Source organism: Choloepus didactylus, chromosome 18 (genome assembly GCF_015220235.1).
Source record: "Choloepus didactylus isolate mChoDid1 chromosome 18, mChoDid1.pri, whole genome shotgun sequence".
NCBI lineage: Eukaryota > Metazoa > Chordata > Mammalia > Pilosa > Megalonychidae > Choloepus > Choloepus didactylus.
Genome location: NC_051324.1, coordinates 58,900,714 through 58,925,808, shown reverse-complemented (window position 1 = coordinate 58,925,808; position 25,095 = coordinate 58,900,714). Strand labels below are relative to the sequence as shown.

Genomic DNA, 25,095 nt, shown 5'->3' with positions numbered 1-25,095 from the left:
ATGATGAATAAATTTGTAAGCACTAGAGTCACTGATTTCTCCAGAATTCAGTGAAAGTTTAGGCTCATCCTACCCTTCACTCCTTGACACTGATTTCCACCGTATCTTGGGCTTTTGCTTCATTTTTTGGAGTAATTTGACATCTGACTTATTTTTCCTCTGCACTTTAACTCTGGTCATCATATTAGGTATCTTGATGTCCAAGTAGATGACTCATTATAATACCCTAGCTTCATACTTTTCAAAACCAATTACTTTACCTCTTCTTCTCTCATCAGTGCTGATGGCCACAAATTGACCATTGTCATCATGGTGAAATCTCAGACTTTAATGTCTTGTTTTCTGCCCACAACCTTATACTTCCATCTCTTTTTATTTACAGTTTTATTCCCTTGACCTCCATGTTTGGTGCCACAGTGAGCACACTGTTTCCAACTTCAGCTGCTCTTAGTACCAGTTGGCAATACTTTAAGTTTTGGTTGGATCCCTCTTCTGTTTCCTTTGGTGCCTATTCCAAGCCTTCATTACTGTCAGATCCCCAAATACCTATTGCCTAATCCTTTATCTCTTAGGAGATAACTGTTTTTTTTATAGAGAGTTAAAAAAGGCTCTTAGGCATTATCTTCCTGAACTCCTTGCTATTCCTACCTATAAAATTAACAACGTTCTTCCCTCTTGTCTCATTGCAAAAGGTTCTGTTTCACCAGAATATTCCCTTTACTTGTTGTTTGAATTTGATTTTCTTCTGCATCCTCAGGGACAATGCTTTGTTAATTTTATACACTGTATTTCTCAGGGAAGCATCCTGAAAGAGTTTTCATTAATTGCTCCATTCATTCACTTACCATTTCAGTTTTCAATTCATTGAAATCTGGCTTTCACCTCCAACACTATTGTAATTGTGTAAAACTATTAATAAAGTCACTGTTATCCATTTTTTAGTCTTTTTCAGGTATTTAACAGTTATCTACTGCCTCTTTTTTTTTTTTTTTAAAGGGTAGTATCCACTGAATACAATTCAATTTGGTTCAACAGACATATTTTGAGAATCTATTGTGAATTAGGCACCGGAAATAGGAGAATGAAAAAGCTTGCCTCCTAGGAGCTGACAGTTTAGTGAAGGATTTTAACACCATGCAATCACATTACCAAAAACTTTGACTGAGGAACATACCAAGTACTGTGGGAGCAAAGAAGAAGGATTGAATATTCCCAAGGAAATTTGCCTATGTGAGCATTACATGACTGTTTTGAGAGTTTCTGGGAGTTTCTCAGGAAACTAGAACAGATTTAGAGGTCACTGGCTCCAGATATACCTACATAAGTCATGAGATAAATTTTAAAGCAGAACTGGAAAATGAAGATTTGCTTCCCTTTTTGGTTATTATAGTTTTTTTTTCTTGAGAAAGGGTGGAGGAATAAGGATAATTCTTAATTAATTAACTGCATGTTTTGTTATGTGTATATAGCACTTCATAAAGCCTGTAAAATTTTTAGTAAAATTCGAAGTGGTAAAATTTATGTGAATGATCTGCAAACGACCCTACATTCCTTGAAGATTTGTGTAAGTGATTCAGACATGTGACAGGCACTAAAGACTATTGCTATTGATGGTAAGTTCTGTGTTTTCATTATTAGTCCATGCGTCTACAAACATGGATATGGGTTGTATGTTGGTCAGATTAATTACAAATGATTGGAAAGCTAAGCTTTAAAAATCTGTTATAAAAACAACATTTTTGGGGTACATTTACAATAATGACAAAAATTGGGCCTCAGGTGCATGATATTGGATTGACTGATTATTGGATTAGATTATGACATATTCATCACTGGCCCATGCATGGCCTACTTTATTTAGTTATTAAAATTGTTTTAATAATAGAATAAATACTTTGAACTATAACCTTGACAATAACTTACATATAACCATGAAGTCTCTCAAAACCCATTTTGTTGCCTCCTCCAAATTGAGGTAAACATTGTTCTGAATCCTGTGTACATCATTCTCTTGCTTTCCTTTTTATATAGTTTCATTGTCTGGGTATGTATTTTTGTAAACTGTTTTGAAAATTTTAGTTGTTTTTAACTTTATTGAGATGTTTATCGTGATTATAATCTTCTGGGACTTTTCACTTAATATTATACAGTTAAGATTTATTCATGTTATTTACTTGTTTGTGCAATATTATCTTGTTTGTATATATCACAATTTATCCATCCACTCTCATTGCTGGGAACTTCAATAGTTAAATAGTTATAACTACTGTGAACAGTGTTTGCCATGAGTATCTTCTACACATTTCCTGAAGTACCTGTACTAGACTTTCTCTTGGGTATGTACTTAAAAGCAGAGTTGTTGAACTACAGGTAGATGAATTAATGGCATGCTGTTTTCCAAAGAAGTTGCACCATTTTGCACATTCACCAGCAATATACCAAAATAAGGTATCCTATGGTTCCACTTTATTTCTAACATATGATGTTTTCAGACTTTTAATTTTTGCTGATTGCATGAGTGTGAAATCATGTAATGGGGTAGGGAAAATTTAAACAAGGCAAAAATGGTTTGACTATCAAAGAAGATATTGAAATTATATTTGACTAAATTAACATTAAGAACTTTATTCATCAAAAGACAGCTTAAAGTGAAAAAACAAGTTATGAACTTGAAGATATTTGCATTTCACACAACTGATGAAGGATTAGTTTTAAGAGTGTTTAAAGAACTCATACAAATAAACAACAGAATAGAAAAAGGCAGGAGATATGAACAAGTATTTCACAGAAAAGAAAACGTATGGCCAATAATCATATAAAAAGATGTTCAACCACATTCGTGATCAAGAAAATGGAAATAAAGATCCTAATGATAACAAGTTCAACACCTAGAAATATAATTATTCTTTTGCATATTTGATGCAATGTCTGATACTTTTGCAGTGTCTGATCCTTTAGCCAAAGAAGTGGATAACAGAGAACTCATTACATTTGCAGGTTATCCCAAGCTTAAGAAGGAAGGACAAGTTTAGCATAAAAATGACATATATAAGTAGAAGGAGTGGTCAGAAACACATAACATAAATATAGTACACTCAAATGCAAAATAGTATTCTAAGATTGAAAATATCAGCCTGCTCAAATATACGATGTGGATTTACTATTGTAAAAAAGTCATAGATGGAAATCCGATAAGTCAAAACTAACCACAAGCAGAATGCCACTAAGTCTAGTAGGAACTGACAAATTGCAATAAAATATGCATCCAAATCATCTCAACATTTTTTGAGCGTCTACCATATGGCAGTTTTCTGAAGGTATAAAAATAAACAAATAAATAGGTACCTAACTTTTAAAAAGCTCAAGGCACGACCCTATTTTTTCTGACATGTTCAGTTATATATGTTAATTTATTCTTGATATGTAATTTTTTGCAGATTTTTATTAAAATGTTTTTTCCGAAGTAGAAGTAACTTTATTCCTTAAAAGCACAGAAAAATATAAAAGAGAAAGTCAAGATCACCTGTAATCCTACTGTCCAGAAACAACCACTGGTATTTTGGTATATATCTTTCTAGCCTTTTTATAAGCATATTTGTGTGTGTGTGTGTGTGTGTGTGTGTGTGTGTGTGCATGCACACTGCCATTTTTTTCCTTGCAATTTTTTGGAGATACACTCACATACTGTACAGTCATCCAAAGTATACAATCAGTTGTTCACAGTATCATCAAACAGTTTTGCATTCATCACCACAATCAATTTTTGAACATTTTCATTACTCCAAAAAAAGTAATAAAAATAAAAATAAGAATAAAAATAAAAGTAAAAGAGAACACCCAAAACAACCCATCCCCCTAACCCCCCCCCCCCCATTATTCATTTACTTTTTTATCCCCATTTTCCTACTTATCTGTCCATACACTGGATAAAAGGGAGTGTGAGCCACAAGGTTTTCACAATCACCTGGTCACACTGTATAGGCTGTATAATTATACACTCATCTTCAAGAATCAAGGCTACTGGGATGCAGTTCAACAGTTTCAGTTATTTTCTTCTAGCTATTCTAATACATGGAAAACTAAAAAGCTATATCTATATAATGCATAAGAATAACTTCCAGAATGACCTGTCAACTCCGTTTGAAATCTCTAAGCCACTGAAACTTTACTTTGTTTCATTTCTCTTCCCCCTTTTGGTCCAGAAGGCATTCTCAGTCCCACATGCCAGGTCCAGCTTCATCCCTGGGAGTCATGTCCCATGTTGCCAGGGAGATTTACATCCCTGGGAGTCATGTCCGATGTAGGGAGAAGGACAGCGAGTCCACCTGCCAAGCTGGCTTAGAGAGAGAGGCCACATCTGAGAGAGGCAACAAAAGAGGTTCTCTGGGGGTGACTCTTAGGCACAATTATAAGAAGGCTTAGCCTCTCCTTTGCAGTAACAGGCTTTGTAAGGGCAAGCCCCAAGACTGAGGGCTTGGCCTTCTAAATTGGTAGTCCCCAATGTTTGTGAGAATATAAGGAATTCCCCAGGCAGGTAAATTTAATGTTTCCATATTTTTCCCCAGTCCCTCAATGGTGCTTTTCAAATACTTTTTTTATCCTTTGCTCAAATTACTCTGGAATGTATCAGGGCTTCACACTAACCTGTACAAACAAACCAGATCTCAATCCCTATTCAAGTTTCCATGTAATTATGGTGTTTGAATGAAATGACCACACAAGTTAAATTATTTAGTGTGCTGTAGAAAACAAAGATTTTGCACCAAATAAACATCTCTGCCTTTGGGCTCACATAGAAGATGAAATTTGAAACACAGTCAATACCATCCTTTACCCTTTAGTCTGATTTACCTTAGTCCTAACCAAGGCCATATCTCTAACTGAAGTTTAACCTTCTTTTCAGCTTCTTTAACATTTGCTGTATGGAGTAATGTTGACATTCATAGCTACTGAACTCTAGCTCTGATTCTCAGGTATCACACAGATACCTGAAGTTCCAGGGAACAACCAGGTTATACACAAGAGCTCAACATCTCAGAATCTAGAAATAACCATTACAACTCAGGAATAGATGTATCTGCTGTAAGAGCTTACAATCTAGGAACCATTACAATAAGCCTTCCCCTGATAACCTATGCTGTTTTCACATTATGGTTAGTCCATATTAGTGAGGCATTATAATGTCTGTCTTTTCATTTCTGGCGTATTTCCCACAATGTACTTTCCTCAAGGTCTGTTTACCTAGTTGCATCCTCACAACTGCATTTCTTCTGTGCACTCCCTTTTTTAATGGCTGTGTGTTGTTCTGTGGAACAGATTTTTTTAAATGTCCTTTTGATGCACTTATAGGTTATTTCTAATATTTTAATAAACATGCTATCCTTTCTCATCAGATAATGTAACTAAAATTGAAAATACTGTATCAAAGAATGTGAACTTTTTAAGGCTTTTTGTAATACAGTTATTAGAAATTCCAAATCAAACTTCAGAACTTTTGAAATTCAGGATTTTAGAAGTAGTCTTTTCCAATTGTCTGGATTTACTGGTGGGGAAATTGAGGGATAGAAAAGTGAAAGGTGTAGCCCAAAGCTATTCAACCAATTTAGATGACACACATGTAAACTTCTGTTCATTAATTTTTGCACTGGAAATAACATAACCCTACATTGAACATCTTGGAGAGATCTTATTCAAATTCCCTGAAAATGATTGACTTGTTTTGTGGTTTGGATTAGAGAAAGAAAATTGAAGCTGAGTGTCTATCAAATACTTTAATCCACTCCAGAACTCTTGACATTTTTTTACATTTTAAAGGAGGTGTTAGAAAAATTAGTAACTCTGTTATAGTAGCTTCAGTGTGCAGTTAGATGAAACTGTTGAAGTCTCCTGGTTCAGCTTGTTCCTTTTTTTTTTTTTTTTAACTGTTGTTTTGTTGTAAGTGCAATGACACCAGCAAATACTAATTCCTATGTGTAACTATGTCATTCCTCTTCAACATAAAGGTGGATGAAATTACTAATACCTTTAAATGCAGCTTAACTCTTGCAAAATGATTCATCAAGGGATAACTATGGTTTGTAAACTGTTTAGAAATTTTATGTCTCTGACATCTTCAGAATGTTGGCAAGTTTTTTTAAGAGCAAAACTTTCATTAGAAGAAAAATCTTGCTATTATATGCAACTGTGGTGCACCTCTAGTGTTTGAAAAGTCAGTTAGTTTTCTTCTTTATGACAAAATAATGTTTTTATGTCATGACTTATTATTTCATAGTGCCCTGAATTGTGAAAGAAGCTTATAGCTGTTAAAGTTGTCATCTTCATCTTCATCAGAAATGAGAACAAAATATGTAGTTCAGGATTTAAAATATTTTGTTAATTTTTAACCATTTCATTGAGGTATAATTCACATTCAATGGCTACACAGAAGTGTACAATTTGATAAATTTCGGCATATGAATGCACCTATGAAACCATCATCACAATCAAGAGAATGAACATATTCATTGCTCCAAAAGATTCCTCACACCCCTTTGTAATCCCTCTCTGTCTCTCATGTGCTCCCATCCCCAAGCAAACACTGGTCTGCTTTCTGTCACTGTAGATTAACATGTTTTTTTTAGAATTTTATATAAATGAATCATGCAATATGTACTCAATTTTTTTTGATCTGGATTCTTTCACTAAGCTTAATTATGTTGAGGTTCATCCGGTTTTTGTGTGTATCAATAGTTCACTCTTTTTAATTGCTGAATAGTATTACATCATATGGACATAATTAGAGTTTGTCTATTCACTAATTGACTGACAATTTGGGTTGTTTCCAGGTTTGGCTTTTACAAATAAAGCTGGTATAAACATCCTTGTCTTTTCTCTTTCCATTTTAATTGAAATCTGATTTAATTTCTCTTGGAAAAATACCTAATAGTAGAGTAGTTGGGTCATATGGTAAATGAATGTTTAACTTGCTAAGAACTGCCAAACTGTGTTTGCAAAGTGGTTGTATCGTTTTACATTCCCACCAGCAATGTCTGAGAGTTCCAGTCTCTTTGCATCCTTGTGAGCCCTTGATATGGATATGGTGAAACTTTAAAAATTGTAGTTATCCGAATCTGTGTAGTGATATGTCATTATAGTTTTAATTTGCATTTCCTTGAGGATTAAATGATATTAAACATCTATTCATGTGCTTATTTGTCATCTATATCTTCTGCCTATTAAAAAATTAGTTTTTTTTTCTTATTATTGCAATTTAAAAGCTCTTTTTATCTTCTGAATACAAGACCTTTATTGGATTTGCAATTAGCAGTTATTTTCTCCTAATCTGTGGCTTGTCATTTTATTCTTAACAATAACTTTTGAAAAGCAGAAGTTCATACTTAGAAATTCCAGTCTACAATTTTTTCTTTTGTGGATTGTGCTTTTTTTGATGTCTTATCTAAAAAATCTTTGCCTAACCCAAGGTCACAAAGAAGTCAAAAAACAAGTCTTAGTGTGGTTGATTGAAATTTGGATATATGTTTCACTGATTTTGAAAGGAAAGGAGACCCCAGTCTCAAGTTGTTACGCTGAAAAAGAAGTTTGGAGGCAGACAACTTGGCAAACCTTCCAGCATGTAAGAAAGTGCTTCTGTGGTTTGGAATTGAGAACAACCAAACTTTTTCAGTTTCTTTGCACGTAGAAGTCTGCAGACAATGGGAATCACTGAAGTATTTTTTAGTAGGTTATTTCTGCTCAGATGATATTAAATTGATTTTTATTTTCTTCTTGTGTAGATAACTTTTTAAAACAAACCCTGTCAAAGTTGGCCTAATTTACTTAATGACACTTGCTTGTCTGGAAAATGAGATTTAAGAACCCATATTCAACCCAGATTCAATGCTTTCGCACATTTTTTGAGTCAGTATTTTCAACTCTAGTTGACATTGGAGATGAACTGTCCATTATCATGCCAAAACCACTCCATAATTTCAATTTATTATTCTAGCCAAATAGTAAAAATTTCTTACTAAAACCGTCTTTATTTATTTTATTTAGATTTCTTTTTTCTTTTAAGAAGTACTGTTACTATTTTTTCATCATAATGTTATTTCTTAATTGTTGCACTTTTTAAAACAATTGATTTTTAAAAATCAGAGCAGTTATAGGTTTACAAAAAAGTCATGCAGCAAGTAGAGTCCCATGTGCCCCCCCTCATACATACAGTTTTCTATTTTATTAACGTTTTGCAGTAGTGTGCTACCTTTGTTACAATTGCTGAAACAATATTATAATTATATTATTAACTATAGCCCAATAGTTTACATTAGGGTTCAGTTTTTCTGTTGCACAGTTCTGTGGTTTTTTTTTCTGGTAACAATACAATCTAAAATTTCTCATTTTATCCTCTTTCAAATATACAATTCATTAGTGGTTAATTATATTCACAATGTTGTGCTGCCATCGCCACCTCAATTACCAAAACTTTACCATCACCCCAAACATAAACTCTCTCAATGTAAACATTAACCCCCCCTTCCCCACCCCACTCAACCCCTAGTAACTTGTATTCTAGTTTCTGACTTTATGAATTTGCATATTCTGCTTATTTCATGTAAGTGAGATCATACAATGTTTGTCCTTTTAGGTCTGGCTTATTTCACTCAGCGTGATGTCTTGAAGTTTGAGCCAAGTTGTAGCATGCATCAGAACGTCATTCCTTTTTATGGCCAAATAATATTCCATTGTATGTCTGTACCCCCTTTGTTTATCCATTCCTCTGTTGTTGGACACTTGGGTTGCTTCCATTTTTTGGAAATTGTGAATAATGCCACTATGAACATTGGTATTCAGAAATATACGTTTGAGTCCCTGCTTTCAATTCTTTTGGGTATGTACTTAGAAGTGAGATTACCAGGTCATATGGTAATTCTGTGCTTAATGTTTTGAGGAATTGCCAAACTTTTTTTCCACAGCAACTGCACCATTCTACATTCCCACCAGCAATGAAAGAGTGTTCCTATTTTTCCACATCCTCTCCAACACTTATTTTCCATTTTTTTTTTTTTTTTACAGGTAGCCATTCTGGTGGGTATAAAATGGTATCTCGTGGTTTTAATTTGCATTTTCATGATAGCTAATGATGTTGAGTATCTTTTCATGTATTTATTAGCCATTTGTGTATCTTCTTTAGAGAAATGTCTGTTCAAGTCTTTTGCAAAATTTTTAATTGGGTTGTTTGCCTTTTTGTTGTCGAGTTGTAGGAGTTCTTTATATATACTAGATTTGAAAGCCCTTATCATATATAAAGTTTCCAAATATTTTCTGCCATTCTATAGGCTGTCTTTTTACTTTCTTGATAATTTCCTTTGAGTCACAGAAGTTTTTGATTTTAATGAAGCCCTATTATCAATTTTTTCTTTTGTTGCTCGTGCTTTTGGTGTAAAGTCTAAGAGGCCATTGTTTAACACACACTGTCCTGAAGATGCTTCCCTATGTTTTCTTCTAGGAGTTTTATATTTTTGGTGCCTATATTTAAGTCTTTGATCTATTTTGAGTTAATTTTTGTTTATGGTGTCAGATGAGGTAGGGGTCCACCTTCGTTCTTTTGCATATGGCTACCAGTTTCTCCCTGCACTATTTGTTGAAGAGATTCTTCTTCCCCCACTGAGTGGACTTGACACCCTTGTCAAAAATCAGGTGGCCAAAGGTATGAGGGTTTATTTTTTGAATGCACAATTAGATTCCATTGGTCCTTGTGGCAGTAAACCAGCTGGATTTTACTGTAGCTTTGTAATAAGTTTTGTAATTGGGAAGTGTGAATCCTCCAACTTTGCTCTTCTTTTTTCAAGATGATTTTGGCTCCTTACCATTAGCATGTTTGCATGAAAAATGAGATTTTTTTTGGTAAGGATTTGTTTAATAATGTTTTTCTAAAGGAAATAATTTTCTACTGGTTACAATAAATTAATTTTATATGATATTTTGTCCATTTATTTTCATGCATTGTGTTCATATGTGCATATATGTTTGTGAAAGAGAGAGAGGGAGAGAAATAGACATAGAGACAGATATGGTATAGAGAACTTTACTAGAACATGATGAGATGAGCCCTATCCTTTCAAAGTAAAACCATTATGCTTAAGCACTTTGCAGGTAAAATTGTCATGTTGCATGTTTTTTTTGCTCCTAATTACAAATATAAAAATTACAGCCTTGAGCAAAGACTCTGCAGTATCCTATAATCCAAGTCTATATCATTATTATTGCTGCAACAGCATTCACTACATAATTACTGTATGCAAATATTTTTTGGAAATTTTATTTTTTATATGCTATATTTAATGTTATTGTTGACTACACTTATGTGTATAATATGGCATTCTAATGTCATCAATTAATTCTATTCACATTTTTAGTTTGGATTTTTTTCTTAAATTCTAGTGAGTTTGCTGATAAGTTTGCTAATGGAGTTTTTTCTCCTGTCTCTGAATTGTTCTTGTAGTTAATGGATTGCTGAATTTTTCTGATTTCCTTAAGGCTGCGAGTGATGTTTCTCATTTGATTTCTCAGGATCCAGGTAAAAAGACTTTTCTTTAAAAGTGTAGATGGCAATGATAGTAATTTTATGATTAGTGATAGTAATTTTAGCGTTGGATGGTTATACACATTTGTTTTTTGTTTTCCGAATCTTTTAACTTCTTTTATTCCCAGTGGTCTAGGTAGAGAAAAATTAGATGTGATTTGTTTCATAAAAAGCATTTTAAAAACCTAGGTCACTGGCACACCATCCTAACTTTCTATCTTCAATCTCCACTTTTTGTTGCATACAAATGCTGGAGTAATTCTCTTAAAATGCTGTTTTTGTCATTTAACTCTCCTTCTGAAGAATTTCATTGCTATTCCTATTATGAAATGAATCTGGTCCAAACTCTTAGGTTTGGTTTCCTCACCTCTTCATAGTTTTGCTTACTGCTTCTCCCTTCTCCACAGAATCTTTCCTGAGCAAGAACCTCATGCTTCAGTTAATCATAAATCTCCATACATGCCACTTTCCATACAAGCCAATTTCTCCCTAAATGTTTCAGATACTTATGGGTCTCCTAATAACTTTTAGTTAACATTATATATAAGTAGTAAAGAAAAGTGGTTGCAAAGACTATTTATGTTAATGAATAGAAAATGTTTCCAAAAGTTTGAGAAGGTATCCATGACTTGAATTTAGAAGTTCCTTGGTTTCTACATTAGGCAAGATCAAGTCCCTATGATCAGTCTTTAGGATTATATATTTTTATAGTCAGATTGTGTTTTCTTAGAATCAAGGATATGTGAATGTGATAGTCATCATATCCCGGATAAGAAGTAAGAGATGAAAAATCTGTTCAATATTTTTATTCATTCATGTAACAAATATTATTAAATGCCTACATATACAGCAACAAACAATACACGTATGGTGCTTGGCTTGCTTTTCTTTTTTGATTCCTTAGTTCCTACTTGACATTTTGGCTAATTCCTGTGATATCTGGTTTTTCCTTGTTCTCCTTTGCCTATTTGGTTTTGGACTTACAACTTTTTTTGGCAATAGATTTACATGAGTGTTCAGACTCCTGGGTACTGCCTGCCTACTTGCTGAACCACAGTGAAGAATAGCCTATTTGCTTCCATATATTCCTTGGGTTTTCAATTCCTGAGTTCCTATTTGTTCTAGTTTGCTAATGCTGCCAGAATGCAAAACACCAGAGATGGATTGGCTTTTATAAAAGGGGGTTTATTTGGTTACACAGTTACAGTCTTAAGGCCATAAAGTGTCCAAGGTAACACATCAGCAATCGGGTACCTTCACTGGAGGATGGCCGATAGTGTCCGGAAAAACTCTATTAGCTGGGAAGTCACATGGCTGGCGTCTGCTCCAGAGTTCTGATTTCAAAATGGCTTTCTCCCAGGATGTTCCTCTCTAGGCTGCAGCTTCTCTCCAAACTGTCACTCTCAGTTGCTCTTGGGGGCGTTTGTCCTCTCTTAGCTTTGTCAGAGCAAAAGTCCGCTTTCAATGGCCGTCTTCAAACTGTCTCTCATCTGCAGCTCCTCTCTCAGCTCCTGTGCATTCTTCAAAGTGTCCCTCTTGGCTGTAGCTCCTCTTCAAAACGTCCCTCACAGCTGCACTGAGTTCCTTCTGTTTGTCAGCTCATTTATATGGCTCCACTGATCAAGGCCACGCCTCCATGGAAATATCTCATCAGAGTTATCACCTACAGTTGCGTGGGGTGCATTTCCAGGTAAACAACCTAATCCAAACGTTCCAACTTAATCCCCACTAATATGTCTGCCCCACAAGATAACATCAAAGAATATGGCTTTTTCTGGGGGACATAATACATTCAAACCAGCACACTATTTTAACCTTATTTTCTGTATATTGCCATAGTGTTCTGGGATTAATCATCAAGAATTTCCAGAGTTTTTTTTCCCTTTAAAATAACACATGATAATTGAATATATTATTTTTTATCAAATATTTGAGCAATATATAAATGTATGAAGATGTGAAAGGCCCTTTTTAACCTTTCATATATTGTTACAGTTTGGTGGTGACCTTAGAGTCCTTTTGCAATGCAATTATGGATATATATTTATATATGTGTATGTATAACTATTATATGCATACACACATATAGACATACATATACATACATACATATACATTTTATCAAGGCAAAATGAGTTATTAGTTATTACGCAGAGGAGAACCAAGAAGAGCTAGATATTTTAGAGCTAGTAAAAAGACCAAGCATCCAGTTAGGAATCAAGAGGCTCTCAGAAAATAAAAGGGAAAATATAAATATTTAACTTTTACCTCAAGTGAAAGGGATGAAATATATATATTACTCTTCAGCATGATCTTTTTACTGAATGAAAGCTTTCCATGTCAGTAGGTATAGGTCACTGTTTTTCTTTTTAATAGCTACACTATATCTGAAAATGTAATTATACTATAATTAATTTAACTAATCCCCTTTTATTGAACATTTAATTGGTTCTAGCTAACTTGCTATTACAAACAATTCTGCAATGAATATAATTTTTCTTATATTTTTATATTTATATGTGTGAATGTATCTTTATGATGGAAAAATCCTAGAAATGGAATTACTGGGTAAGAGACTATGAACATTTAATATTTTGATAGATGCTGCCAAATTGCTCTCCAAGTTCCAATCTTAACATGAGTATATGAGAATACTCCTTGCTAACAGTGGAAAATGTAAATCCTTTTAAGTTTTGTAAGAAATTATATATCTTGTTATTGATTTATTTACATTCTTTTAATTGTTTGTGTTATTGGTAATCTTTTAATATTGGGCATTTATATATTTTTCTATGAATTGCCTTTTCATATCTGTTGTCCATTTTTCTGTCAGGTTGTTTGTCTCATTGATTTGTCAGTTTTCTTATTCTGACTATTAATCCTTTGTTCTATGTGTTCCAACTGTTTTCTCCAAATCTTTTGTTTTCCTATTAATTTTGGAAAGGTGTCTCTGATTTTTGGAGTGGGAGTGGTAGATTTTGTTATAAAATTTATTATTTTTTTCCTTTATGTCTTCTGAGTTTTAGGTCTTGCTTTAAGAGGCCTTTCTCACCTCAATAGTATATACACACTTACAAACACACTCTTTTTTTTTTTTTTTTTAATCATCATTTTATTGAGATATATTCACATACCACGCAGTCATACAAAACAAATTGTACTTTCGATTGTTTACAGTACCATTACATAGTTGTACATTCATCACCTAAATAAATCCCTGACACCTTCATTAGCACACACACAAAAATAACAAGAATAATAATTAGAGTGAAAAAGAGCAATTGAAGTAAAAAAGAACACTGGGTACCTTTGTCTGTTTGTTTCCTTCCCCTACTTTTCTACACATCCATCCATAAACTAGACAAAGTGGAGTTTGGTCCTTATGGCTTTCCCAATCCCATTGTCACCCCTCATAAGCTACATTTTTATACAACTGTCTTCGAGATTCATGGGTTCTGGGTTGTAGTTTGATAGTTTCAGGTATCCACCACCAGCTACCCCAATTCTTTAGAACCTAAAAAGGGTTGTCTAAAGTGTGCGTAAGAGTGCCCACCAGAATGATCTCTCGGCTCCTTTTGGAATCTCTCTGCCACTGAAGCTTATTTCATTTCCTTTCACATCCCCCTTTTGGTCAAGAAGATGTTCTCCGTCCCACGATGCCAGGTCTACATTCCTCCCCGGGAGTCATATTCCATGTTGCCAGGGAGATTCACTCCCCTGGGAAACACACTCATTTTTAAGTAATTTAAGTATTTTTAAAAAATACATTTGGAATCGTCTATTTTTTGTGTATGATGTGAGATAGGGTTCTAACTTTATCTCTTCTACCATCATTTGTTGGCTGCTCCATCTTTTTCTCAATGTTTTGTATTCTCCTCTGTATCATACTTAAATTCTCACTAATATTTGGTTTTATTCTGAACTTGGCAATCTACTTTATTTTCCATCTATTTGTCTCTTGTTGGACCAGTGTCACACGATTTAATTTTTTATAGTATTATACAGTATGGGGTAAGTGCCCTTTGTTTGTTTTTGTTTTTCAGAATTTTTTGTCTCTTCAATTTTATCATTCATCTGAACTTTTAATCAGTGTCAGATTCTGGGAAAAATACTTCTCGAGATTTGTATTTGTGTTTGTCGGAAAATTGAGTTTCACATTATATTTAGAGAAACTTAAAAACCATCAGATTTGATTCAGATAATTATAGTGGGGAGACAAATTGTAATAGCTACTTCAATCAACAAATAATTGTAATATTGGGTAATAAATACAATAATAGAGGATTACACTAGGTACAACCATGACACATTGTTAACCAAGTTCAAGTGTACAATTTAGTGGTATTAATTGCATTCACAATGTTGTGCTACCATCGCCACCATCCATCATTAAAACTTTCTCAACAACCCAAACAGAAACTCTGGACCAATTAAGCAATAACTCCCCATTGCCCTCTCCCCCAGCCCCTGGTAACCTATAATTTATTTTTCTGTCTTTACGACTTTGCATATTCTGGTATTTAGTATGAGTAGAATCATATAATATTTGTCATTTTGTATTTGGCTTATTTCACTCAACGTGATGTCTTCAAGGTTTCTCCAAGTTGTAGCATGTGTCAGAACTTCATTCCTTTTTATGGCTGAATAATATTGTACTGTATGCATGTACCACATTTTATTTATCCATTCAAACTTTGATAGATACTTGGTTTGTTTCCACTTTTGGCTTTTGCAAGCAATGCTGCTATGGACATTGGTGCACTAAGACACTTTTTTTTTTAAAACACAATTGCTTTTTTTTTTTTTTTTTTAATCTTCATTTTATTGAGATATATTGACATACCACGCAGTCATACAAAACAAATCGTACTTTTGATTGTTTACAGTACCATTACATAGTTGTACATTCATCACCCACATCAATCCCTGACACCTTCATTAGCACACACACAAAAATAACAAGAATAATAATTAGAGTGAAAAAGAGCAATTGAAGTAAAACAGAACACTGGGTACCTTTGTCTGTTTGTTTCCTTCCCCTATTTTTCTACTCATCCATCCCTAAACTAGACAAAGTGGAGTGTGGTCCTTATGGCTTTCCCAATCCCATTGTCACCCCTCATAAGCTACATTTTTATACAACTGTCTTCGAGATTCATGGGTTCTGGGTTGTAGTTTGATAGTTTCAGGTATCCACCACCAGCTACCCCAATTCTTTAGAACCTAAAAAGGGTTGTCTAAACTGTGCATAAGAGTGCCCACCAGAGTGACCTCTCGGCTCGTTTTGGAATCTCTCTGCCACTGAAGCTTATTTCATTTCCTTTCACATCCCCCTTTTGGCCAAGAAGATGTTCTCCGTCCCACGATGCCAGGTCTACATTCCTCCCCGGGAGTCATATTCCACGTTGCCAGGGATATTCACTCCCCTGGGTGTCTGATCCCATGTAGGGGGGAGGGCAGTGATTTCACCTTTCAAGTTGGCTTAGCTAGAGAGAGAGGGCCACATCTGAGCAACAAAGAGGCATTCGGGAGGAGGCTCTTAGGCACAATTATAGGGAGGCCTAGCCTCTCCTTTGCAGCAACTGTCTTCCCAAGGGTAAAACCTATGGTAGAGGGCTCAACCCGTCAAACCACCAGTCCCCTATGTCTGTGGTCATGATAGCAACCATGGTGGTGGGGTAGGCGAATACCCCTGCATTCTCCACAGGCTCCTCAAGGGGGCACTACATCTTTTTTTTTTCCTTGTTTTTCTTTTTTTTTTTTTTTAACTTTCCCTTCTTTTTTAAATCAACTGTATGAAAAAAAGTTAAAAAGAAAACAAACATACAATAAAAGAACATTTCAAAGAGACCATAACAAGGGAGTAAGAAAAAGACAACTAACCTAAGATAACTGCTTAACTTCCAATATGTTCCTACTTTACCCCAAGAAAGTTACATAATATAGCAACATTTCTGTGAACTTGTTCCTACTATATCCATCAGAAATTAACAGACCATAGTCATTCCTGGGCATCCCCAGAACGTTAAATAGCTTATCTGTTCTTCTTGGATTATTGTTCCCCCTTCCTTAATTGCTCTCTATTGCTAGTTCCCCTACATTCTACATTATAAACCATTTGTTTTACATTTTTCAAAGTTCACATTAGTGGTAGCATATAATATTTCTCTTTTTGTGCCTGGCTTATTTCGCTCAGCATTATGTCTTCAAGTTTCATCCATGTTGTCATATGTTTCACGACATCGTTCCTTCTTACTGCCGCGTAGTATTCCATTGTGTGTATATACCACATTTTATTTATCCACTCATCTGTTGAAGGACACTTGGGTTGTTTCCAACTCTTGGCAATTGTGAATAATGCTGCTATGAACATTGGCGTGCAGATATCTGTTCGTGTCACTGCTTTCCGACCTTCCGGGTATATACCGAGAAGTGCAATCGCTGGATCGAATGGTAACTCTATATCTAGTTTTCTAAGGAACTGCCAGACTGACTTCCAGAGTGGCTGAACCATTATACAGTCCCACCAACAATGAATAAGAGTTCCAATTTCTCCACATCCCCTCCAGCATTTGTAGTTTCCTGTTTGTTTAATGGCAGCCATTCTAACCGGTGTTAGATGGTATCTCATTGTGGTCTTAATTTGCATCTCTCTAATAGCTAGTGAAGCTGAACATTTTTTCATGTGTTTCTTGGCCATTTGTATTTCCTCTTCAGAGAACTGTCTTTTCATATCTTTTGCCCATTTTATAATTGGGCCGACTGTACTATTGTCATTGAGTTGTAGGATTTCTTTATATATGCAAGATATCAGTCTTTTGTCAGATACATGGTTTCCAAAAATTTTTTCCCATTGAGTTGGCTGCCTCTTTACCTTTTTGAGAAATTCCTTTGAGGTGCAAAAACTTCTAAGCTTGAGGAGTTCCCATTTATCTATTTTCTCTTTTGTTGCTTGTGCTTTGGGTGTGAAGTCTAGGAAGTGGCCGCCTAATACAAGGTCTTGAAGATGTTTTCCTACATTATCTTCTAGGAGTTTTATGGTACTTTCTTTTATATTGAGATCTTTGGTCCATTTTGAGTTAATTTTTGTGTAGGGTGTCAGGTAGGGGTCCTCTTTCATTCTTTTGGATATGGATATCCAACTCTCCCAGCCCCATTTGTTGAAAAGACCATTATGACTCAGTTCAGTGACTTTGGGGGCCTTATCAAAGATCAGTCGGCCATAGATCTGAGGGTCTATCTCCGAATTCTCAATTCGATTCCATTGATCTATATGTCTATCTTTGTGCCAGTACCATGCTGTTTTGGCAACTGTGGCTTTATAATAAGCTTCAAAGTCAGGGAGTGTAAGTCCTCCCACTTCGTTTTTCTTTTTTAGAGTGTCTTTAGCAATTCGAGGCATCTTCCCTTTCCAAATAAATTTCATAACTAGCTTTTCCAAGTCTGCAAAGTAGGTTGTTGGAATTTTGATTGGGATTGCATTGAATCTGTAGATGAGTTTGGGTAGAATTGACATCTTAATGACATTTAGTCTTCCTATCCATGAACATGGAATATTTTTCCATCTTTTAAGGTCCCCTTCTATTTCTTTTAGTAGAGTTATGTAGTTTCCCTTGTATAGGTCTTTTACATCTTTGGTTAAGTTTATTCCTAGGTACTTGATTTTTTTAGTTGCTATTGAAAATGGTATCTTTTTCTTGAGTGTCTCTTCAGTTTGTTCATTTCTAGCATATAGAAACATTACTGACTTATGTGCATTAATCTTGTATCCCGCTACTTTGCTAAATTTGTTTATTAGCTCTAGTAGCTGTCTCGTCGATTTCTCAGGGTTTTCTAGATATAAGATCATATCATCTGCAAACAATGACAGTTTTACTTCTTCTTTTCCAATTTGGATGCCTTTTATTTCTTTGTCTTGGCGGATTGCCCTGGCTAGCAGTTCCAGCACAATGTTGAATAACAGTGGTGACAGCGGGCATCCTTGTCTTGTTCCTGATCTTAGAGGGAAGGCTTTCAGTCTCTCACCATTGAGTACTATGCTGGCTGTGGGTTTTTCATATATGCTCTTTATCATGTTGAGGAAGTTTCCTTCAATTCCTACCTTTTGAAGTGTTTTTATCAAAAAGGGATGTTGGATTTTGTCAAATGCTTTTTCAGCATCTATTGAGATGATCAATTGATTTTTCCCTTTTGACTTGTTAATGTGTTGTAATACATTGATTGATTTTCTTATGTTGAACCATCCTTGCATGCCTGGAATAAACCCCACTTGGTCATGGTGTATGATTTTTTTAATGTGTCTTTGGATTCGATTTGCAAGTATTTTGTTGAGGATTTTTGCATCTATATTCATTAGGGAGATTGGCTGGTAGTTTTCCTTTTTTGTAGCATCTTTGCCTGGTTTTGGTATTAGATTGATGTTAGCTTCATAAAATGAGTTAGGTAGTGTTCCATTTTCTTCAATGTTTTGAAAGAGTTTGAGTAAGATTGGTGTCAGTTCTTTCTGGAAAGTTTGGTAGAATTCCCCTGTGAAGCCATCTGGCCCTGGGCATTTATTTGTGGGAAGATTTTTGATGACTGATTGGATCTCTTTGTTTGTGATGGGCTGGTTGAGGTCTTCTATTTCTTCTCTGGTCAGTCTAGGTTGTTCATATGTTTCCAGGAAATTGTCCATTTCCTCTACATTATCCAGTTTGTTGGCATACAGTTGTTCATAGTATCCTCTTATAATTTTTTTAATTTCTTCAGGATCTGCAGTTATGTCACCTTTTTCATTCATTATTTTGTTTATATGGGTCTTCTCTCTTTTTGATTTTGTCAGTCTAGCTAGGGGCTTGTCAATCTTGTTGATCTTCTCAAAGAACCAACTTTTGGTGATATTTATCCTCTCTATTGTTTTTTTGTTCTCTGTGTCATTTATTTCTGCTTTAATCCTTGTTATTTCTTTTCTTCTACTTGGTTTAGGATTGGTTTGCTGTTCATTTTCTAGCTTCTTCAGTTGATCCATTAGTTCTTTGATTTTGGCTCTTTCTTCCTTTTTAATATATGCATTTAGTGCTATAAATTTCCCCCTTAGCACTGCTTTTGCTGCATCCCATAGGTTTTGGTATGTTGTGTTCTCATTTTCATTCGTCTGTATATATTTAGCAATTTCTCTTGCTATTTCTTCTTTAACCCACTGATTGTTTAGGAGTGTGTTGTTTAACCTCCAGGTATTTGTGAATTTTCTAAGTCTCTGATGGTTATTGACTTCTAATTGTATTCCATTGTGGTCAGAGAATGTGCTTTGAATAATTTCAATCTTTTTAAATTTATTGAGGCTTGTTTTATGTCCCAGCATATGATCTATTCTGGAGAAAGTTCCATGAGCACTAGAAAAGTATGTGTATCCTGGTGATTTGGGATGTAATGTCCTGTATATGTCTGTTAAATCTAATTCATTTATCAGATTGTTTAGGTTTTCAATTTCCTTATTGGTCTTCTGTCTGGTTGATGTATCTATAGGAGAGAGTGATGTGTTGAAGTCTCCCACAATTATTGTGGAAACATCAATTGCTTCCTTTAGTTTTGCCAGTGTTTCTCTCATGTATTTTGTGGCACCTTGATTGGGTGCATAGACATTTACGATTGTTATTTCTTCTTGCTGAATTGCCCCTTTTATTAGTATGTAGTGGCCTTCTTTGTCTCTCAAAACGTTCCTGCATTTGAAGTCTATTTTATCTGAGATTAATATTGCTACACCTGCTTTCTTTTGGCTGTAGCTTGCATGAAATATTTTTTTCCATCCTTTCACTTTCAGTTTCTTTGTGTCCCTGTGTCTAAGATGAGTCTCTTGTGTGCAACATATTGATGGTTCATTTTTTTTGATCCATTCTGCGAATCTATATCTTTTAATTGGGGAGTTTAATCCATTTACATTCAACGTTATAACCGTGAAGGCATTTCTTGAATCAGCCATCTTATCCTTTGGTTTATGTTTGTCATATTTTTCCCCTCTGTCTATTAATATCCTTTATTGTACCCATACCGAATCTCTTTAGTACTGAACCTTTCTCCAAGTCTCTCTGTCCTTTCTTTGTTTCTCTGTCTGTAGGGCTCCCTTTAGTATCTCCAGTAGGGCAGGTCTCTTGTTAGCATATTCTCTCAGCATTTGTTTGTCTGTGAAAAATTTAAGCTCTCCCTCAAATTTGAAGGAGAGCTTTGCTGGATAAAGTATTCTTGGTTGGAAATTTTTCTCACTCAGAATTTTAAATGTATCGTGCCACTGCCTTCTTGCCTCCATGGTGGCTGCTGAGTAGTAATTACTTAGTCTTATGCTGTTTCCTTTGTATGTGGTGAATTGCTTTTCTCTTGCTGCTTTCAGAACTTGCTCCTTCTCTTCTGTGTTTGACAGTGTGATCAGATATGTCTCGGAGTGGGTTTATTTGGATTTATTCTATTTGGGGTTCGCTGAGCATTTATGATTTGTGTATTTATGTTGTTTAGAAGATTTGGGAAGTTTTCCCCAACAATTTCTTTGAATACTCTTCCTAGACCTTTACCCTTTTCTTCCCCTTCTGGGACACCAATGAGTCTTATATTTGGACGTTTCATATTATCTATCATATCCCTGAGGTCCATTTCGATTTTTTCAATTTTTTTCCCCATTCTTTCTTTTATGCTTTCATTTTCCATTCTGTCATCTTCCAGGTCACTGATTCGTTGTTCAACTTCCTCTATTCTTGTACTATGAGTGTCCAGAATCTTTTTAATTTGGTCAACAGTTTCTTTAATTTCCATAAGATCATCCATTTTTTTATTTAGTCTTGCAATGTCTTCTTTATGCTCTTCTAGGGTCTTCTTGATTTCCTTTGTATCCCGTACTATGGTCTCATTGTTCATCTTTAGTTCTTTGAGTAGCTGCTCTAGGTGCTGTGTCTCTTCTGATCTTTTGATTTGGGTGCTTGGGCTTGGGTTATCCATATCGTCTGGTTTTTTCATATGCTTTATAATTTTCTGTTGTTTTTGGCCTCGTGGCATTTGCTGAACTTGATAGGGTTCTTTTAGGATTTGTAGACCAGTTGAAGTCCTTATCTCTAATTTATCAGATCTACAGCTTCGTGGAGTACACTTTCTCTAACTAACCAGCAGGTGGTGTCCACGAGCCACCTGTTCTCCACAAGCCAGTTCTCCCCTGCTTAGCCTTTTTGGTGAGTGGGGGAGTGAGTCTTGTGGGGTCCAATTGGTATACCAAGCTTGCGTGTGTAGTTGGTGTTGCCTGCCCTGTATATGGGGCGTGTTTCTGGGCAGTCAGGGAGGGGGGGGTGGCTCTAACAATCAAATCTCCCTGGTGATCCTAGAGTTTTAAGGCTGCTGCAATAGTCTAATCCTTCAGTTCAGTCCTGCCACAGTTTGTCTCTGCCACTGACCCACAAGTCCTTGGTATTGGCGTATGGCTCCTGAGACTTGCAAGTGGGCCCCTCTACCAGGCCGTGCACCCCCTGGTCCTCTGTTGAGGGATGACTGTGCTATGTCACAGGTGAGTGCCGTCCCCCCAGGGCAGTTCTTGGCTGCTGGGCTGTGTAGGGAGGCTCCCAGTCTGCTGAAATGATGGCTGAATGGGGCTTTGTCAATTCACACTTCTCTACCTTCCGAACTCTGGGACAATCAGCTGAGGTTGCATGGAAGGGTAATGTCCACGCCCAGTTTTGTGGTGTGTGCCTGTTATCTGAAGCACTTCCATCACACTGGGTTGTCTGGGGCAGTTCTGGGCTATGGGGCTGGCGATGGGCAGGAGTGTTTCCTGTCCACCAGGATGATGGCTGTGAGCGGACACCCCCCTTTTCTTGGGAATTTGTGGTGTTTAGTGAATTTTCTCAGCCACTGGATTATTGCGTTTTGTCTCAGAGCTCTCCTAGTTCTGCTCTTGACTTGACCTGCCTAAATTGCAGGTCTTTGAAGCTTTCTGTATTGGGCTTCTTAGAGTAATTGTTTTAGAAAAAGAAAAAAGGATTAAAAAAAAAAAAGAAAGGGTCCTCCTCAGAGATCTAATGGGTTATTGAAATGCTAAGAGACAAAGCAACTAGGGCCATTAAGGAAAGGTCCACAGGGCAGAGAGATCAGCTTTTCTTCGGGATTTGCATATGCGCCTCAGGACCTGAGCTCGGGCCTGAGCTCTGCCCTTCCCCCTTCCACGCTCATCAGAACTCCATAAATCCTCCCCTTTTATTTTGGAGTTTTTTGTGTTGTTTTTTTTCTATGCCTGTCTCCTCTCTGCTGGGCTGGCTGCTCTCAGATTCTCTGGTGTCTGGTCTCCGTCTATCTATGGTTGGCCTTTGGATCAGCAGAATGAGTTTCCGATAAGGGCTGCCACTGCAGTTCTCCCTTCTCCTTCCCGGAGCTGACAGCCTCTCTTCCCATGGGACTGAGCCTGGCAGGGAGGGGCGCGGGTCCCCTGGCCGCAAAAACTTACAGATTTTGCTGATCTTAGCAGTTCCACGTTTTCATGAGTGTTGTATGAAGTATGCCCAAAGTCAGATTGCTCTGTGGTGTCCAGTCCACGCAGTTCCTGGCTTTCTACCTCCTTTCCTGGAGGAGTAACTAAAACATACAGCTCACCAGTCTGCCATCTTGCCCCGCCTCCCCACTAAGACACTTTTAAACAAAATCTTTGATGTGTACAAATTTCGGGCCTTCTTGTTGGTGTTTTTATTCATCAATTATTTTGTTTCTTTGAATAGGCCATTGTTTCTTTTTTTGGCATGCCTTGTGATTTTTTTTTTACTTCAGACTGGACATTTGAATATTTTAAAGTATTAACTCTGGGATTTAATCACTGAAGTGTCTGTTCTTTAAGCTTGTGTCCATTTAGTGTTATGTCAAGTTTCCTTGAATGACAAGAGCTAACAACTACACCAATAACAAAACCTAAAAAAATGCCTTTCCAAGTTCTGGAAGATTGGGCCTGTGATTTTCTACAGTGCTTAGCTAGCTGTCTAAAGAACAGCCCAAGGTGAAAGTTCAGGGTCCCCTGAACTTGCGTCTTGTCCTGGGAATGTGCTCATGGCCTTAATATATTCCCATTTACATGGCTACTCTGAATACCCCTCTACTCCTGGGAAATTAACAGTCTTTCCTCCTAAGCCTGGGAACTATATGTTTTGTCTTAAAGGGGGTAATCCTTTGCCTCAGGCGTCTGTGATTTAATTTTTTTTTTTTTTTTAATATTGTTTTAGCTACCTTGAGAGCCCCTTCTCTGGCCAGATGAAGTTCTGGGACTGGATGTGAAACACATATGAGTGTCATACTTCATTCTTTCAGGCTGCCACCCGACAGACTGGTCTAGACATACATGAACCCCAATATATTCATAAGGATTATTCTGTTCTCTCTGGAACTGGGATCAGAGACCTGCACTGGTAGTGTAGGCTGGCTCTCTACTAAACTGGGGAGGGTTGGGGAAAGGATCAACAAAAGTGCCTGGAGGTTTTCCTGCCATTTTACAGGTTGCCTTTTCCTTTATTTGGCACATGCCCAGTTACTGCTATCCTTCAGCTTTTCTTTGAAGCTCTGAGAAAGATGGTTCTGCCAGTTTTTGCTTGTTGTTCAAGAATTCTATGCTGGGACAGAACCGTGGCTTGTGTCACTCTTCCATCTTGCTGACGTCATCTCCCTACAATTAATATCTTAACATTTTAGGTTATAACAATGTAGTTTGAATTAATACGAATTTAATTTCAATAGTATACAGAAAAAACATTGCTCCATTCATAACCCCCTCCTTTGTGCTGTCATTGTAATATATTATGTCTTTATATACTCTATGCTTGTCCTGTTTTGCTAGAGCTGCCATTGTGCAAAATACCAGAAGTGGATTGGCTTTTTTAAAAGGGATTTATTAGGTTACAGATTTACAGTTCTGAGTCCATAAAAGTGTCCAAACTAAGGCATCAACAAGAGGATACCTTCACTGAAAGAAGACCAATGGTGTCCAGAACACGTCTGTCAGCTGGGAAGGTACATGGCTGGCATTCACTGGTCCGTTACTCCTGGGTTGCATTTCAAAATTGTTTTCTCCAAAATGTCTCTGGGCTTCTGTCCCTCTTAGCTTCTCTCATCTCTCTGCTTGGTTCTTTTGGGGCATTTCTCTCTAAGCATCTGGGAGTCCTTTCTTAGCTTCTCCAGGGCAAACTCTGGGCTTCATCTCTTAGCTTTGCATCTCCAGAATTCCTTCTGTCTGCATCTCCCAGTGTCTCCAAGCATCTGGGTCTGTGTTGGCACTTAGCATCTCCAGGGGCAAACTCTAGATTACATATCTTAGCTTCTCTCCAAAATGTCTCTCTCAGCTTCTCTTGGGGCATTTTATCCTCTCGCTCTCTGTGTGAGCTCTTTATAAAGGATTCCGGTGATCTAATCAAGACCCGCCCTGAATGGGTGGAGTAACACCTTCATGGAAGTAATCTAATCAAAAGGTCTCGCCCCCAGTTGGGTGAGTCATGTCTGCATGGAAACACTCAATCAAAAGGTTCCACCTAACAAGAGTGGATGAAAGGCTC

General features: G+C 36.4%; 1 protein-coding gene across 1 annotated transcript in view; it reads left to right on the top strand.

Annotated features, from left to right (window-relative positions):
- Nucleotides 1–25,095, top strand: part of EFCAB13 (EF-hand calcium binding domain 13) — a 257,910-nt gene that overhangs the window by 20,966 nt on the left and 211,849 nt on the right. Inside the window, exon 7 of the mRNA XM_037810242.1 lies at nt 10,481–10,555. Coding sequence (XP_037666170.1) covers nt 10,481–10,555 — 75 coding nt within the window. The remainder of the gene's footprint in view (nt 1–10,480; nt 10,556–25,095) is intronic.